Below are 16,806 nucleotides of genomic sequence, written 5' to 3' on the forward strand. Positions count from 1 at the left end.
ACTATTATGTACTATTTTTTAAAAATAAAATTTATATGAATGCGAAGATCCAAAGCCTTCATACGTATACGTATATTGTTAAATAAAAATTTATACAATATATAAATTCGAGTAACCTTGTTATACCATACACATATGATAAGAGAGCTTTCATTAAACACATAATGCATCACCCTTCCATTAACCTAAACATGAATACTAACTAAGAAACTAGTTCATTAAACTTGAATAACAACCTAGAAACTAGGTCAGAACATCTAAGGAATGCATTACACATATCTCAGGGTTGAATTCAGATAACAGTTTAATGAATGAAGATGAGTGGGTCAACATTGATTCAGATGACAACTTCAATGATGGAGAAGATCATGTTGACGATGTTGATGATGATGGCGGCCATTATTCAGAGGAAGAGAGAGAAGGCGGAGAGGAAATGGAAATGTCTAATGAGTTTAATGAAGAAGATCTAGTAATAGATCCAATTAATGTAATGTGGTTCAGTAATAAGGATATTATGTTTGATTTTTACAAAGAACATGCAAGATTATCAGGGGTTTGTATTGTAAAAAGAACATCAAATAAAAAATATGGTGATATTGTAAGATATGTGCAATATGGTTGTGATAGGTCTAGGAAACTAAGGAATAAGCATGTTACTAAGAGGAGGAACTGTCGTGCCAGAATAAATAGAATTTTGGAGGAGAATGGTTCATGGCATATTTCAAAGGTGGTTAAAAAGCATAATCATCAATTAAAACCAGCACTATTGTGATTGATCGCTGGACACATGTCGCTTAATTCTCTTAAGAGAGCTCTTACAGCCAAAGATATTGATGGCTTAAGACCCTAAAAAAATATAAGAGTCATTGAAGTACTTGCTGGTAGCCTAAAAAATTGGGTTGTACACCAAAGGACTATATAAATTATATTTTGAAGAGTAGAAAGCTTCGATTGCAAGAAGGGGACACACATTTATTACTCAAGTTCTCCAGTGACATGTAACAAAAAGATAGAAAAATTTACTACTCCATAGATGTGGATAGTTTTAGTCGACTTCGTAATGTCATATGGGTTCATTCACACTTTAAGGTTGCATATGAGGAGTTTTATGATGTAATATGCCTTAATACCAAGTGAGGATGCGTCCTATGTCTAGTGAGGATATAACAAGTTACAAAATGGCGCTCTCTACATGGCTTGGGGATCTAAGAAATGTTCATCCATTAGCTATCATGACTAACCAATGTGATAGTATTAAGGCTTCTATCAATACATTGATACCATATACGACACATAGATACTGTATATGACACATATTCGCAAAGTTGCCTATGAAGTTAAACAGAGTTCTTGATAGTAGGATTGCAAAGGCAGAATTTAGGGCTTTAGTCCTTGATAATATTAACGTTGTTGAGTTTGAGAGAAGATGGACTAATAATATTGCAAAATATTGTTGATACCCAATTTTGCCCTCATATTTTTCAAAATATATATACATACTTTCAAAATAGCATTTTTGCATCATTATTTAGTTTACAACCTCTACAAGCATTTTCCATGATTTTCCATAATTTTTAGAGCTTTACATTAATATTTTTATATTTAAATTATATAAATATTTAGTAATTTTCCCTTTAAATTATTTTGTGATGACTTAGCTACTTAAAATTATTATTTTACACCTATAATACATTGACCTGATTCCTGTTTCAGCCCAGGATATGTAGGAAACCTCTGAAGCAAAGGTTCGGTCAAATCTTTTTCAAAAAATGCTTCACACGGAGTATTCGGACGGGCAAAAATCGCTCGCTTTATCTTTGCGCGAAAACCCTTCGTGTCTTCGTGCAAAGAGGGGCAGCTGTAAGCACGTGATTTTTGCTTCACGGACAATCGCTCCAAAAGAAAATAAAAATAGTGGCAAAAGGCTTCGCTGTACAATTTTTCGATCTTTCCGTGACATGTGTTGTTAGTCGTTTGTGAGTCTGTCCATTTTGCATCTAGTCATTATCAAACAAAAATACAAAAAATATATGTGGCGTTAAAAGAAAATTCAAAAAAAAAAAAATTTCAAAAAATATAAATATATGTGCATCGTCCGTTTTAGGTTGTGATTTAACTTACTTGGTATGATAATTATGTTGAAACGCCATATTGTTATTTGTTTTAATTTCATTTGTTTTATTAGTTATTTTTATTTTTTTATTATTTTTATTATTTTTCTTTAAATTGGAAAACAAAAGAAAGTTGAAATCAATTTGGGCCCAAAAATAAAACAAAAAAAAGGCCCAAACCAACGATCTGACCCGGTCCAGACCAGGCCTGCCCAGGAACCTCCTGAAACGACGTCGTTTCAGGCAAATCAATCTGAGCCGTCCGTCCTAGCCGATCCAACGGCTCAGGACCTCTTTCAGCAACCCGTTTTTGAACCCGACCCAATAACCGGTCTGACCCAACCCCTCATTTAAACCAAACGACCCCGTTTAACTACTGAACGACCCCGTCTTGTTTCTCACCCTCAGATCCAAGCCGTTGAGATCGTATGATCCAACGGCTCAGATCCGATCAACCTCACCATATATAAACCTTCCCTTACACCCCACGCCCCCTATCCGAACCCCACCCCTCACTCGTCTCCTTCCCTGAACCCTGAAACCCCCAAACCCTAGCAGCCGCCCTAGTCTCCTTCGCCATTAAAGCCGGCGGCACGAACGCCGGTGACCACCCCCTGAACACCCTAAGACCCCCTCACTCCCCTGAACACGAATCCACTAACCACGAACCTCGAATCACTTTCGTTCGTCTCGAATCTTCATTTGAAGATTTGAGTCGAACCCGGATCTATGCCAAACCATCCCATCTTCATACCAGACACTCCCCTGACCTTCCTCGTGACCAAACCAAACTTGGTTTGGTCCGAATCTACCCACAACTCCCAAAAATCCAGATCTGGAAATCCAGACTTTTGAAACACATGCACCTGGGGAACCCGGCCAGTTTTGACATGGGTTTGAGGTCTAATAGACCTTAATCAAGGTGCTCTCATGTGAGAACACCCTGATTAAAGTTTGTTCGGCCTCAAAAGTTCGAAGATGAATCAGATTTGGGTCTGTGTGATTTAAACATTTTCGGTACGTTTTCCTTTCTTCTGTTTAGTTTTTAATTAAGTGGTCAGCATGTTTCGTTGGTTTTGTTTGTTATTTTTGTTATTTTTCATCCAGATTTCTTTCATCTCTTTAAAGACCTTTTTCTTTGGTCGGTTAATTTTCTATGGGTGTATTCTGAATGTACTCTGTGATGAACATGTTCGATTAGATTGGTCGTCAAATGAATAAACTTATATAGGTTCCCAGTTTTGAACACAGAATTGTCCGATGCCCTTTAGGTCCCTAAACATATTGTTTATGTGAGCGATTGATTATTACCTGTTATAATTAGTATAGTCGACTCGATAAATATCGTCGATTAGCTTTCTATAACTAATAAATCGAATGAGCTAATAAGGTCGCATGATTAATTGAGCTTTGTCACTGACTGTATGCCCCAGCATTGTTTGAAATGGTTTGTTGGCACTATAAAACTGACTGAAAAGGTTCAGCCCAGGCAGTCTTGAGTTCGAACTTTCATCAGTTCAAAAAATGCCCCGATGTTGCAGTAGGCAGGGGCAGTAATAATCAAGGTTGACAGGGGTATTCTGGGGTGTTAAAAAAGAACAAAAGTAATTAGTTTAAGTGAACTGACAAATGGGGTACTAAATTAGGATTAAACTAATGCCAATGGGGGGACAAGACACAAGAGTATGGGTTTAAAAGGAATACTAAAATAAGCCCATAATCCTGGATTAAAGAATAAACCAGACGTGGGGAACAAAGGGGGCTGGCATCAAGAGATGCTCAAGCATGGGTTTAACAGGGTAAGGGCAGGCTGCAAGTTGCAGCATGGGGGCAGCTTAGCTGCACTTGGTCACTTTGGCTTATAAATAGGCCATTCGAGAACTGAAAAAGGGCTGGACTTTTAGTCTTCAGAAAAAAAAAAAGAGAGAAAAGGCTGGAATTTTTAGTTTGAAAGCTGAAACTTTTAGTCTAAAAAGTTTTACTGAGTTTTAAAAAAAAAAAAGCTGAATAACATAAGTTAGTTTTCAAATAGATTGTAACCAAACACTGCCTGAAAGTTGTATAAGAGTTCATATTGGTCAAGCTGCCTTGGCTAAGTTCTGTTGTTCGCATTGATTGATCTGTTTGTGGTTGTTGAACTGTTGGTGTTGCTGCATTGAATACTCTGTTACTGCTGCTTGTTTCATCACTCTTTCCTGGGATTGCTCATTTGGTGCTCGACTATTTGCTGGTTTTCCTTATTCTGGGAAATATTGTTGGTTGTCGTGGGCTGTGGAAAACACTTGGATTGTTGATTTGTTGCTGTGTTGTTGCTGTGTATCTGCTGTTGCTGTGTTTACTACATACTGCCCAGCTGATCATTCCTTTCTTCTTTGTCCTCTATACCAGGTACACAACCAATGCACTGTCAAAAATGTAATTGGGAAATTTGAGCATGAATACAAATGAAAGTCCTGAAGAATGTCTTTTATACATAGATTGTTACATTAAATATTCATGTAATGTGTAGTAGTTTGCATTCTTGTTTAGATACTGAAGGTAGCCTGTGTGCCCAGTAGATGTCAATATGTGGTGATTGAATGCTAGTTTGTATATGAAAGTTGATAGATAAAAGGGTCTCCAATGCAGTAGGTTGTATCTTAGGTTTTATATGGTTAGCATGTCCTTAAATACATAGAACTATCCATGTTAGTTAATTTCATGTCCTTTTGATAAACTGTCTCCTTACAATTGGCAAACCATTGCCTTAAAATAAACGGCGCAAGTCTGCACTCCTCAACCTCACGAAGGTCGAGCCCGAATCAAACGAACCCAGCAGGCTTTCATCAGAAAGGCATTGGCCCAGGTCCAGCCGATACTGTGTGGGCTGGGTTCGGGCCCACGATGCTCGATTAGCTGCCCATGGGCATGGCCATGTTTTCTTATTCTGCAAAGGCACTCAGAATTCCGTTATAATAACCTGCAAGCATGTAATTGAATAGGGTCATTTTTATTCTCAACTAGTAGAGACAAATGCGACAAGAAACGTAGTTGCTATAGGATCTCCTTTTAAAATAAAGACGAGATGAGCTTCGACAAACAAAAACGCACAAGATGCGGGGCCCTCGTTAAACGTATATTATCGAAGCATTTAGTTTCTAGGACGGGTCGTTTAGCAAATCTCACAACCCTCCTAAATTAACAATACGTTAGACTCTTTTAGGACGCGCTTTAGTAAATCTTACCTTCTTAAACTCGGGTGCACATTTATGTGACCCAAATCCAATTCTCAATGGAGTCGAAATGTGTTTCTAATCACGGGTACATTGATTGTGACGTGGTTCGAGATGCGTGTCCATGGCGTTGCAAATTCATTTTAAAATAAGAATGAGATGAGCCTCATCAAATAAAAATACAAATTGCGGGGCCCTCAGTAAATATCTGCTTTAAAAATTGTTTAGACTTCAGGATGAACCGTTTAGTAAAATTCCACGGTCCTACCCAAAATAAATACGCTAGTCGCTTTAGGCACGCCTCTAATAATTTAATTTCCTTAAACTCGGGTGCACATTGATGTGACCCAAATCCAAATCTCAACGGAGTCAAAGTGTGTCGACGACCACGGGTACATTGATTGTAACGTGGTTCGAGATACATTTTATAACGTTGTAATTCTTGATAAAAATAATAGTAAATGATAAAAGCGGTTGAAGGATAAAATTTGCACATAAGTTCATACTTGTATAAAATCAGATAATCAAGCCGAATATAACAGTTGAGCGACCGTGCTAGAACCACGGAACTCGGGAATGCCTAACACCTTCTCCCGGGTTAACAGAATTCCTTATCCGGATTTCTGGTACGCAGACCATAATATAGAGTCATTCTTTTCCTCGATTCGGGATTAAAATTGGTGACTTGGGACACCCTAAATCTCCCAAGTGGCGACTCTGAAATAATTAAACCAATCCCGTTTCGATTGTCCTTTAATTGGAAAAAACTCCTGCGCCCTCGCGGGTGCGTAAAAAGGAGGTGTGACAGCTCTGGCGACTCTGCTGGGGATTTAAAAACCCAGAACCACTGGTTCAGGGTTAAGAATTCGAGCTTAGAGTAATTATTATTATTTGGCTTTATTTATTATCTGATTATTACATGTTTTGAGCCTAATGTGCTAAATGCTGCCTTTACCGCTTTGATATTATTTGAACTGTATATAAACTGTGCCGAAACCTTTCTCTTCTTGCCTCCGGGGATGTGCTCACTGGTTGAGACTCCCTATTCTGTTAGTGTCATACCCTAAATAAAAGAGGCTCGGAAAGTTTCTAAGCCGGCTGGCCTTTTGGTTCCCGGAAAGGAGCTCCTTCCTCAACTCGAGTTGTCCGCTCGGGTACACTGTCTAGAACACCGACCCAGGTTTTGAACATAGAATAACGTGACTTCATGCCGGATCCCTAGTAGGAACGCTTATTTGCATCACGTTGCATTTGACTTAGGGGACTCAACACAGGGGTTGGGTCCGTCTAGGACTAGCAACCTGATATGAAAAGGCCATCCTGATGCATCCTATTTGTTTTCCGTGCATTTATTTGTCTCGTGCCCGCATGCTGACCGGTGTTTGAATATTATGAATATTGTGAAATTGAAAAAAAGGAAATAGCGGTTAGGGAATTGATTGTTTATTTTTGAAAAAACCCAATACCCAAATACTGTCAAAACTCTGCCGAAATTTTGGAAAGAAAAAAAAACGTCTTATTAGTTTGTTTTTTTTTATAATAAAAAAGAAAGTCTTGTGTTGTCTTTACTTTTATTATTTGTTACAAATATATGTATATATATATATATATATATATATATATATATATTATGAAAAATTCAAAAGTTTTGCTTTATTTCAAAATGTATATATCTTTATTTATGGCAAAAGTATTTATCTTGTTAAAGGTCTAGAAAAGTCCTTTCGGGCTCCCAGTCATTAAAAAAAAAAAAAAAAAAAAAATAAAATCCAAAATATTTTCCGTTATTGACTTCTTTAGAAAGTTTTTATATATATATGAAAATTCAAAATTCACAAAAATCGCATATATTTTTTAGCAGGATAAGTGTCGTTTGTTAAAATCTTATTAATAAATGTGCAGAATGAGCACGATTCCGAATGAACCCTTTTCAATCATGAATAAAATTCCCCTCCAATTGCGGCTCTGGTGGAATGATTTGGGCAAAGAGGGGCATGACGAAATCAAGAAGTATCTGAAAGGCCTCACGAGTTTGTTGGATATCAGGCCACGAGGAGATATCATAAGGGCACTAGTCCCCCACTGGGATCCTGCGCACAATGTCTTCCGCTTCTCAGATTTCGAACTTACCCCAACTTTAGAAGAAATAGCAGGGTATATCGGCAGCACTGAGACTCCTTTGAGGCACAAATATCTGATTGCTCCAAGAGCTGTAGCAGTACACCGGTTCCTGGACTCCTTAAAGATAGTCAGAACAGTTCATAACCCTGACTTGGCAAAAGGTTTTTGCAGCATGAGTTTCATATATCAAAGATATGGTCACATAGGAGGATTCGACAAGCCAGAAAACCAGTTGTGCAGCAAAGGTAATCGCCAGAAGTGGGAAGAACATAGACGAATTGCTTTCATGATAACTTTCTTAGGACTACTAGTATTCCCAAGAAAAGATGGGAATATTGACATAAAGATAGCAGGGGTCGTCAGTACGTTGCTCACACAGAGTGATAGTACGTTGGCGCCCATGATAGTATCTGATATATTCCGGGCACTCACTTCTTGCAAAGCCGGAGGAAGCTTTTTCGAGGGTTGCAATTTGTTGTTGCAAATGTGGATGATCGAACACCTATGTCACCGAGCCCAGTTTCTGAGCCATGGATCCGCTGGAAAGACCTGCATAGAGGAGTTCTATACCAGAGTTGATGAAACCTACCTACCAGAAGGAGTTGTAGCATGGACCTCATATTTCCAAACCCTCAACGCCAGTCAAATACAGTGGGCGCTAGGATGGTTACCGATCGACGAAGTCATATACATGCCAGCAGCCAGGCCCCATTTTCTTTTAATGGGACTTAAGAGCATTCAACCATACGCGCCGCATCGGGTTTTAAGGCAACTTGGGAGGTATCAGATAGTGCCGAAAGACGAGGATCTGAGCATCCAGGTAATCGAGATCAGTCCCGACGGCCAGTTTCCTGAAGCAAGGGTTCGTCAAATTTGGAGCCAATGTCAATACTTAGAAGCAAATACTTGTGTATTGAATCGAGCAAAAGGGGAAGTTTCGCCCGGGTATCAGGCCTGGTACAAAGGGGAGACATCATCTGGAAGACCGACCAAAAGACCTCACCTGCAAGAATTTGCCAAATCTTCACAAGAACAGTGGGGCTGGTTGGCCAAAGAGCAGGAATATCTTGTCAAAGCAGGCAAACTGAAGCAACAAGTTCAGGATATGAAGTTTGAGTGCCAATTACAGTCTGCTGCCCACAAGGGAGAAAAGAACAAGTTAATCAGAGAAGGCGAGATCCTCAAAACTCAGATCCGGAGAATGAAAAAAGAGGCTAATAGCCAGCTAGGAAGCCGGGCAGATAAAAGATTGATAGCAGGGTTAAAAGATCAGGTTGCGGAATGCCAGGAAGATTTGGAAAAAGCCAGGGCCAGCACAGCAAAATTGCGAACCAAGTGGGCAAAGGGTGCGATGGCTCGGAGGCAGCACCTGCAACAAGTCATAAGGGAGTATGAACTGAGCATCGGGACATTAAGGGAAACGAATGCCTCTCTTCGAGAAAGGATCCTCAAGCAAACACGAAATGCCCAAGACGACAGAAGGCATTATTACGATGCAATGACCAGAATGGAAAGGCAAATGGAGATGTTCCAGGATCAGCTTGCCAACAATGCGCAAACACTGGGATTGAAGAACCAACAGATAAGGCATTTGTTCGCAGAAAGGGACAACATCCGGGGAAGGATTGATGAAATAGGGCATTACATCTACATGAAATGCTTGGCATATGAGCGAACACCTCGGAAGACCCTCCTTGTTTCCATCATGGGTTGCGTCCGCCGGATTATGAACGAATTGAAGAGCTTGCAAAGAGACCTTACACCTAGAGCCGCAAAAAGGCCGGATGATGCCTCACGGCCCCTTAAATTGGAGAATTAGTTTTGGTCAAGTCCTGTTTATTTGGCTTGGGTTGTTTTTCCATATGTTGTTTTCTTTTTCGTTAAACCGAGTTTGAAACCGTCGAGTTTGTACTATTGCTATTCCTTGCTTGATGTAATTTGTAATAGCAAAATTTTGAGAATGAATTCAATGATTTCACAAAAATTGTGTGTTTTTACTTTAAGGCAGAACTACGCCTGGTCTGATTCACGCGGGGACGTGATACGTAGGCAATCCCCATAAGATTCGACCGCTTTTAATAAATAAAGAAAAGAAAATGTAAATAAAATAAGACGCGGGGTTTCGCAGAATACTCTAAAAAGAGACGAATGAACAAACCGGGATGACGCATGTGGTTTGAAGCAAAGCATGTAGAAACGGTTAACTGCCTAGGTGCATTGCATCCTCTATGTGTTATGATCAAATCTGTTAAGCTCTAACACTAACAAAGTTTGTTGTTGTCTGATAACCAGACAGTTAGTTGTTAAAGAATTCTGGCAACACATTCATACCAAACCAGATCCAAAGGACCGGTAGCAACAAGCATGACTACTTCAGAGAATAGTAATGAGGAAGAAAGGCCGATGAGCCAGTTGCTAAAAGAGGCAATGGAAAAGATTGAAAGGATGGGACTAGAGATGCATGCAATGCAGCTAGCCCTGGCCAAAACACAAAAGAGCCCTGAGACACTGGGACACATGCCGGAATACCCTCACTCTGGCCCCTCCACAAGCCGCCCAAATCCCCTCTATCATCAAGAAAGAAGCCCTCATGATTCCCAAGCTCCACCACCCCATCAACCTCTCCCAACACCCAATATTCCCATTTTTGTGGGACCTGCATCAGCCCCTTTGCAGCGAACGACCAGTGAGCCATTGTTTCAGGCTCACGATACACAATACTATCCCCCCTGAACCTACATTCCATGCACCCGAACCACAGGCTTACAATCCCCATTTGGAAGTCCCGGCAGAGGTTGAGAAGCCGGTTAAGGCCCCTGAACAGGATGAAGTGTTGAGAAAGTTCAAAAGCCTGGAGCAATCCTTCAGGAACTTACACGGGCTGGGCAATCAAGTCAGCATGGCATACAAAGATCTGTGCCCTTTCCCAGATGTCCAACTCCCGGCAGGGTTCAAGATGCCCAAGTTTGATTTATATGAAGGGCACGGTGATCCCATGGCACATTTGCGGGGATTCTGTAGCAAAATGAGAGGGGCAGGAGGCAAGGATGAGCTTTTGATAGCTTATTTCGGCCAAAGTCTGAGCGGATCTGCACTGGAATGGTATACCAGGCAGGATTTCAGCAGGTGGTACACGTGGGATGATCTGGCACAGGCTTTTGCAGGTCATTTCCAGTACAATCTAGAGATAGTCCCTGACCGTCTCACGTTATTGAGAACTGGGAAGAAACCCGGGGAAAGTTTTCGCGAGTTCGGATTCCGCTGGAGAGAACAAGCAGCTAGAGTCGATCCTCCCATGAGAGAGGGAGAAATGGTAGACTACTTTTTGCAGACATTGGATCCAACCTACTTTGGTCACTTGGTGACAACGGTTGGAAAATCTTTCAACGAGGTGGTCAAAATAGGGGTCATGATAGAAGAAGGTTTGAGGTCGGACAAGATCTTAAACTATTCGGCACTTAAGGCCACAACCCAGGCTATTCAAAGCGGCACGGGAGGTGCGCTAAGAAGAAAGAAAGAAGAGGTTGCCACGATCGAGGCAGGCAGTTGGCCCAGGGCTGGCAGGCCACACTACAACCAACCCAGGCCTCACAGGCCAAACTATCCATACAACCCACCACAAAATTTCTATCCACCTCGAGAACCGCATTGTTCCGTACACCAAGCCCAGATATACACTCAGCCCCCGGTTCGCCCACAATGGCGCGCACCGGCTCCCCAGAACATATATGCACCACCACAAAACACTTACCCTCCACCAAGGGCATATAGAAATCCTTCAGGGGCAGGTTTCCGGGGAAATCCAGATGCCAGAAATGACAGGTTGCGGAAGCAAAGAACCTTCACCGAACTGGGAGAAACCTACACCGCTGTGTTCCACAAGCTGCGGCAATTGGGTTTGGTTAGTCCCGTCCATACTCGGGAACCAAATCCCCCACCTCAGAATTTGGACCGTTCAATCAGTTGTGAATACTGTTCAGGGATGCTCGGGCACGATACCGAGAAGTGTTGGAAGTTAAGGCATGCCATACAGGATCTTATTGACACCAATAAGATCGAGGTCCAGACACCGGAGGCTCCTAACATCAACCAAAACCCGCTGCCAGCGCACCACGAAGCTCACATGATTGAGTTGGTGTGTGAGGGAGGTGAATTAAGAAAACCCTCACAAACAGTGATGATGATCCAAGCTGCCCCAAAAGAAGTCTTAACCAGGGGAGGAACAAATGTACAGTCGCAGGGAGAAGGTGTCAAGCCGGTAGTAATATGGGGGAAGAACCCGTCCGTCATAACAAGCAAACCCGAGCCAAGCAAATTGGTAATACCAGGGATCCTGCCCACACCGGCAGTCATGTTGAAAGGGGTATGTAGAGAACGGGTGACCATAAAGCCGGTGGTCCAACTGCCTGTGCTTGACAGCAGGGCTGTGCCCTGGAAATATGAAAAAGCAGTGGTAACGTACCAAGGAAAACAGGTGGAAGAAGTCAGTTGTGAAGCGCAAGGTTTGACTCGATCAGGTCGATGTTTTGCTCCGGCGGAGTTAAGAAAAACCAACCCAGTGGCAACCAAGAAGCCAGTGTCAGAAGAAGAGGCTGAAGACTTCCTGAGGAAGATGAAAGTACAAGACTATTCTGTGGTTGAGCAGCTGAGAAAAACACCTGCCCAGATCTCACTATTGTCATTACTCCTCCATTCCGAGGAACATCGTCGGGCCCTGTTAAAGATATTGAACGAGGCTCATGTACCCAGTGAGATTTCTGTAAACCACCTGGAAACCATTGCTAGCAAGATTTTCGAGGTGAACAGAGTGACATTCTCAGATGATGACCTGCCGGTGGAAGGTACGGAGCATAACAAAGCTCTATACCTAGCTGTCAAATGTGAAGACTCGGTGGTAACCCGAGTATTGGTGGATAACGGCTCAAGCGCCAATATTTGTCCATTGTCCACCCTGGACCAGTTAAAGATTGACCGTGGAAGAATCCGGGAGAATAGCATCTGTGTCCGAGGGTTTGACGGAAACGGAACAGCCACTGTGGGGGATGTTGTACTTGAACTAACCATTGGCCCGGTCCTGTTTACCATGGAATTCCAGGTATTGGACGCCACGGTATCTTACAACTTGCTGTTAGGACGACCCTGGATTCACGCAGCTAAAGCGGTGCCTTCCACCCTACATCAGACAGTGAAGTTCGAGTGGGAAAGACAAGAGGTCGTGTTGCACGGTGAGGATACAACATACACCATGGGCGGAATCATTGTGCCTTTCATAGAGACCAGTGATGACAAGGGTCCTTGGGTCTACCAGATTCTCGATACAGGGTCGGCCAACAAAATCTCTGAAGGAGAAATCATCCCGCACCCTAGGGTAGCTGCCGCAACAGTCATGATGGTATCGGAGATGCTGGGTAACGGATTTGTGCCGGGAAAAGGCCTGGGAGTTGAACTTCAAGGGATAGTCCAACCTGTTTCCCTTCCTAAGAATCTGGAAACCTTCGGGTTGGGGTTCAAACCAACCGCAGCAGACAGGAAGGAGGCGCGAAGAATGAAGAAGAAGGTCTGGTTTCTGCCTAAACCAGTGCCACGCCTCTCAAGGTCTTTTGTTAAAGCAAGTGCCAAGGGGTCAGCGATCCCAAAGATTCGAGGACCTTTGATCGGTGTAAATGAAGACCTGAATCAGAGTTTTGAGAGACTATTCGCAGATGTCAGTATGGTGGAAGCTGGAGAGGGTTCCAGCAGGGCAGAGATACAATTTGTGGGGCCTGAGGCCAAGACCAACAATTGGACGATTACTCCTCTCCCTGTCCGAGGGGAGTCTTGGTAGTAGGCTTTGATTAATGTTTTGTTTGTTTGTTTGTTTGATCGGATTATCCAAGGGTGTAATCCCAATTTTACTTTCGTTTTGTAAAAGTGTGAACCCTTTTTATCCTGCAAATTTAATAAAGTTCTTTTCTTTTGTCCCATTTTAATTTCTGGTTTTGTTTTCTTTCTGAACAGTTCTCTTTTTACTGGTCCTAATGACATGGCATGCACAACGGATCTTCGACCTAGTCTAATAAATCAATCTGAATCTGACTCAATGATGCAAGAGGTCGTTTGTGATAATGAATCCGAATGTGACGAAAGGGAAGCCTTCGAAGAAATAAATCGAGAACTATGCCAATTTGAAGAGAAACCCAAGCCTAACCTAAATGACACTGAGGCTGTGAACCTAGGAAACGCTGATAACATCCAAGAGACCAAAATTAGCATCCACATTGAGCCGAATGTCAAAGCAGAATTGATCGAAACTCTCAGGGAATTCAAAGATGTTTTTGCATGGTCATATGATGATATGCCTGGATTGAGCACCGATTTAGTGGTTCACAAATTGCCCACTGACCCGGCATACCCTCCGGTCAAGCAAAAACTAAGGAAATTTAAAACAGAAATGAGTGTAAAGATCAAAGAAGAGGTGATTAAGCAATTACAATCTAAGGTCATTCGGGTCACTCGGTATCCCGAGTGGCTGGCCAATGTGGTACCAGTCCCAAAGAAGGATGGAAAAATCAGGGTGTGCGTCGACTACCGCAATCTCAACAAAGCAAGTCCCAAGGACAATTTCCCGTTACCCAACATTCATATCCTGATCGATAATTGCGCTGGGCGCGAGATCGGATCCTTTGTGGATTGCTATGCGGGTTATCATCAGATCCTAATGGACGAAGAGGATGCTGAGAAGACAGCGTTTATTACGCCATGGGGAACCTACTGCTATCGGGTAATGCCGTTCGGGTTAAAGAACGCCGGGGCAACGTACATGCGAGCAATGACTGCGGTGTTTCATGACATGATACACAAGGAAATTGAGGTGTACGTCGATGATGTGATCATCAAATCTTGGCGTCAGGAGGACCATGTAGCAGACCTAAGGAGATTTTTCCAAAGACTCCGGAGGTATGATATCAAGCTTAACCCGGCCAAATGCGCATTCGGGGTTCCATCAGGGAAGTTGCTAGGATTCATCGTCAGTCGACGGGGGATTGAGTTGGACCCATCCAAAATTGAATCCATCCGAGATTTGCCACCGCCAAGGAACAAAACAGAGGTAATGAGCTTGCTGGGTAGACTCAATTATATCAGCAGGTTCATCGCTCAACTCACAGCAACTTGTGAGCCCATATTTCGGCTACTGAGAAAGGATGCTGCAGTAGGTTGGACGGCAGAGTGCCAGGAGGCTTTCGACCAAATCAAAGGGTATCTGTCTAATCCACCCGTATTGGTCCCGCCTAAGCCCGGGAAACCCCTAATCCTTTACCTGACGGTCTTGGAAAATTCATTTGGTTGTGTACTGGGGCAACATGATGACACAGGGAGGAAGGAGCAGGCCATCTACTATCTTAGCAAGAAATTCACAGTGCATGAGGTCAAGTACACTCAACTCGAGAAAACATGCTGCGCCCTGACTTGGGTAGCTCAGAAGTTGAAGCACTACCTGTCTTCATATACTACTTATCTCATATCCCGCTTGGACCCATTGAAGTATATCTTTCAGAAACCTATGCCCACGGGGAGGTTGGCAAAATGGCAAATTCTGCTCACAGAATTTGATATCATCTACGTGACAAGGACGGCCATGAAAGCCCAGGCACTGGCAGACCATTTGGCAGAAAATCCCGTTGATGAAAAATACGAGCCCTTAAGAACGTATTTTCCTGACGAAGAGGTGATGCATACGAATGAGTTGGAATTACCCGAGGAATCAGGTTGGAAGCTTTTCTTCGATGGAGCTGCAAACGCAAAAGGGGTTGGAATAGGGGCAGTACTCATTTCTGAAACAGGACGGCATTATCCTGTTACGGCCCAACTGCGCTTCTACTGCACTAACAATATGGCCGAATATGAGGCTTGCATTCTGGGTCTGCGCTTGGCTGCTGACATGGATGTCCAAGACGTCTTGGTCTTGGGAGACTCGGACCTCTTGGTACATCAAATTCAGGGGGAATGGGAAACACGAGATCTAAAGCTCATACCATACCGACAATGCTTGCATGATCTGAGCAAGCAATTTCGATCGGTGAAGTTCAAACACATCCCGAGAGTTCACAATGAGGTTGCAGATGCCTTAGCCACCTTAGCATCAATGCTGCACCACCCTGACAAAATGTATGTTGATCCTCTGCATATCCAAGTCCGTGATCAGCACGCCTACTGCAATACCATAGAAGAAGAAGCAGATGGCGAACCCTGGTTTCATGATATCAAGGAATACCTCAGAATGGGGATATATCCAGAACATGCCTCGGGAGACCAAAAAAGAGCCCTTCGGCGTTTATCGAATGGTTTCTTCCTCAGTGGAGGAGTATTGTACAAAAGAACCCCGGATTTGGGATTGTTGAGATGCGTAGATGCCAGTCAAGCAATGACGGTCATGGAAGAGGTACATGCGGGAGTTTGCGGACCACACATGAGCGGATATGTATTGGCGAGAAAGATCCTTCGAACAGGGTGTTATTGGCTCACCATGGAACGCGACTGTATCACTTTTGTGAGGAAATGCCATCAGTGCCAGATACATGGAGATTTGATTCATTCTCCGCCAACAGAGTTACATACGATGTCAGCACCTTGGCCGTTTGTGGCCTGGGGCATGGATGTCATCGGGCCCATCGAGCCAGCAGCATCCAACGGTCACAGGTTCATTCTAGTGACCATTGATTACTTCACCAAATGGGTTGAGGCTAAAACCTTCAAGTCGGTAACCAAGAAGGCAGTGGTGGACTTTATTCACTCCCATATCATCTGCAGATTTGGGATCCCAAAAGTGATCATCACGGATAACGGTGCGAATCTTAATAGCAGCTTGATGAGAGAGGTATGCCAACAATTCAAGATTACACACCGCAATTCCACCCCATATCGTCCTAAGGCAAATGGAGCAGTCGAAGCAGCCAATAAGAATATCAAGAAGATACTGCGAAAAATGGTGGAAGGGTCCAGACAGTGGCACGAGAAATTGCCCTTTGCTTTGTTGGGCTACCGCACTACCGTCCGGACTTCCATAGGCACAACTCCTTATTTGTTGGTGTATGGGACTGAGGCCGTGATACCAGCGGAGGTCGAAATTCCGTCCCTCCGAATTGTCGCTGAAGCCGGGATTGATGATGATGAATGGGTCAAAGCTCGATTGGAACAGTTGAGCCTGATAGATGAGAAAAGATTGGCAGCAGTGTGCCATGGTCAGCTGTACCAGAAGAGAATGGCAAGAACGTATAATAAAAAGGTGCGCCCCAGGAAGTTTGAAGTAGGGCAGCAGGTATTGAAGAAGATCCTCCCACATCAGGTCGAGGCGAAAGGCAAATTCGCCCCAAATTGGCAAGGGC

General features: G+C 43.1%; 1 protein-coding gene across 1 annotated transcript; it reads left to right on the top strand.

The window, feature by feature from the left end:
• Positions 1-307: 307 nt before the first annotated feature.
• On the top strand, positions 308-772 carry LOC138890357 (protein FAR-RED IMPAIRED RESPONSE 1-like). Its single transcript, XM_070173738.1, has one exon. It carries the CDS (start codon positions 308-310, stop codon positions 770-772), a length of 465 nt encoding a protein of 154 aa, XP_070029839.1.
• The last annotated feature ends 16,034 nt before the right edge of the window (positions 773-16,806 follow it).

The sequence above is a fragment of the Nicotiana sylvestris genome, chromosome 4 (genome assembly GCF_000393655.2).
Source record: "Nicotiana sylvestris chromosome 4, ASM39365v2, whole genome shotgun sequence".
NCBI lineage: Eukaryota > Viridiplantae > Streptophyta > Magnoliopsida > Solanales > Solanaceae > Nicotiana > Nicotiana sylvestris.

Excerpts from the sequence above, each read along its gene's own strand:
- LOC138890357 (XM_070173738.1), top strand. The coding sequence starts at position 308 with ATGAATGAAGATGAGTGGGTCAACATTGATTCAGATGACAACTTCAAT.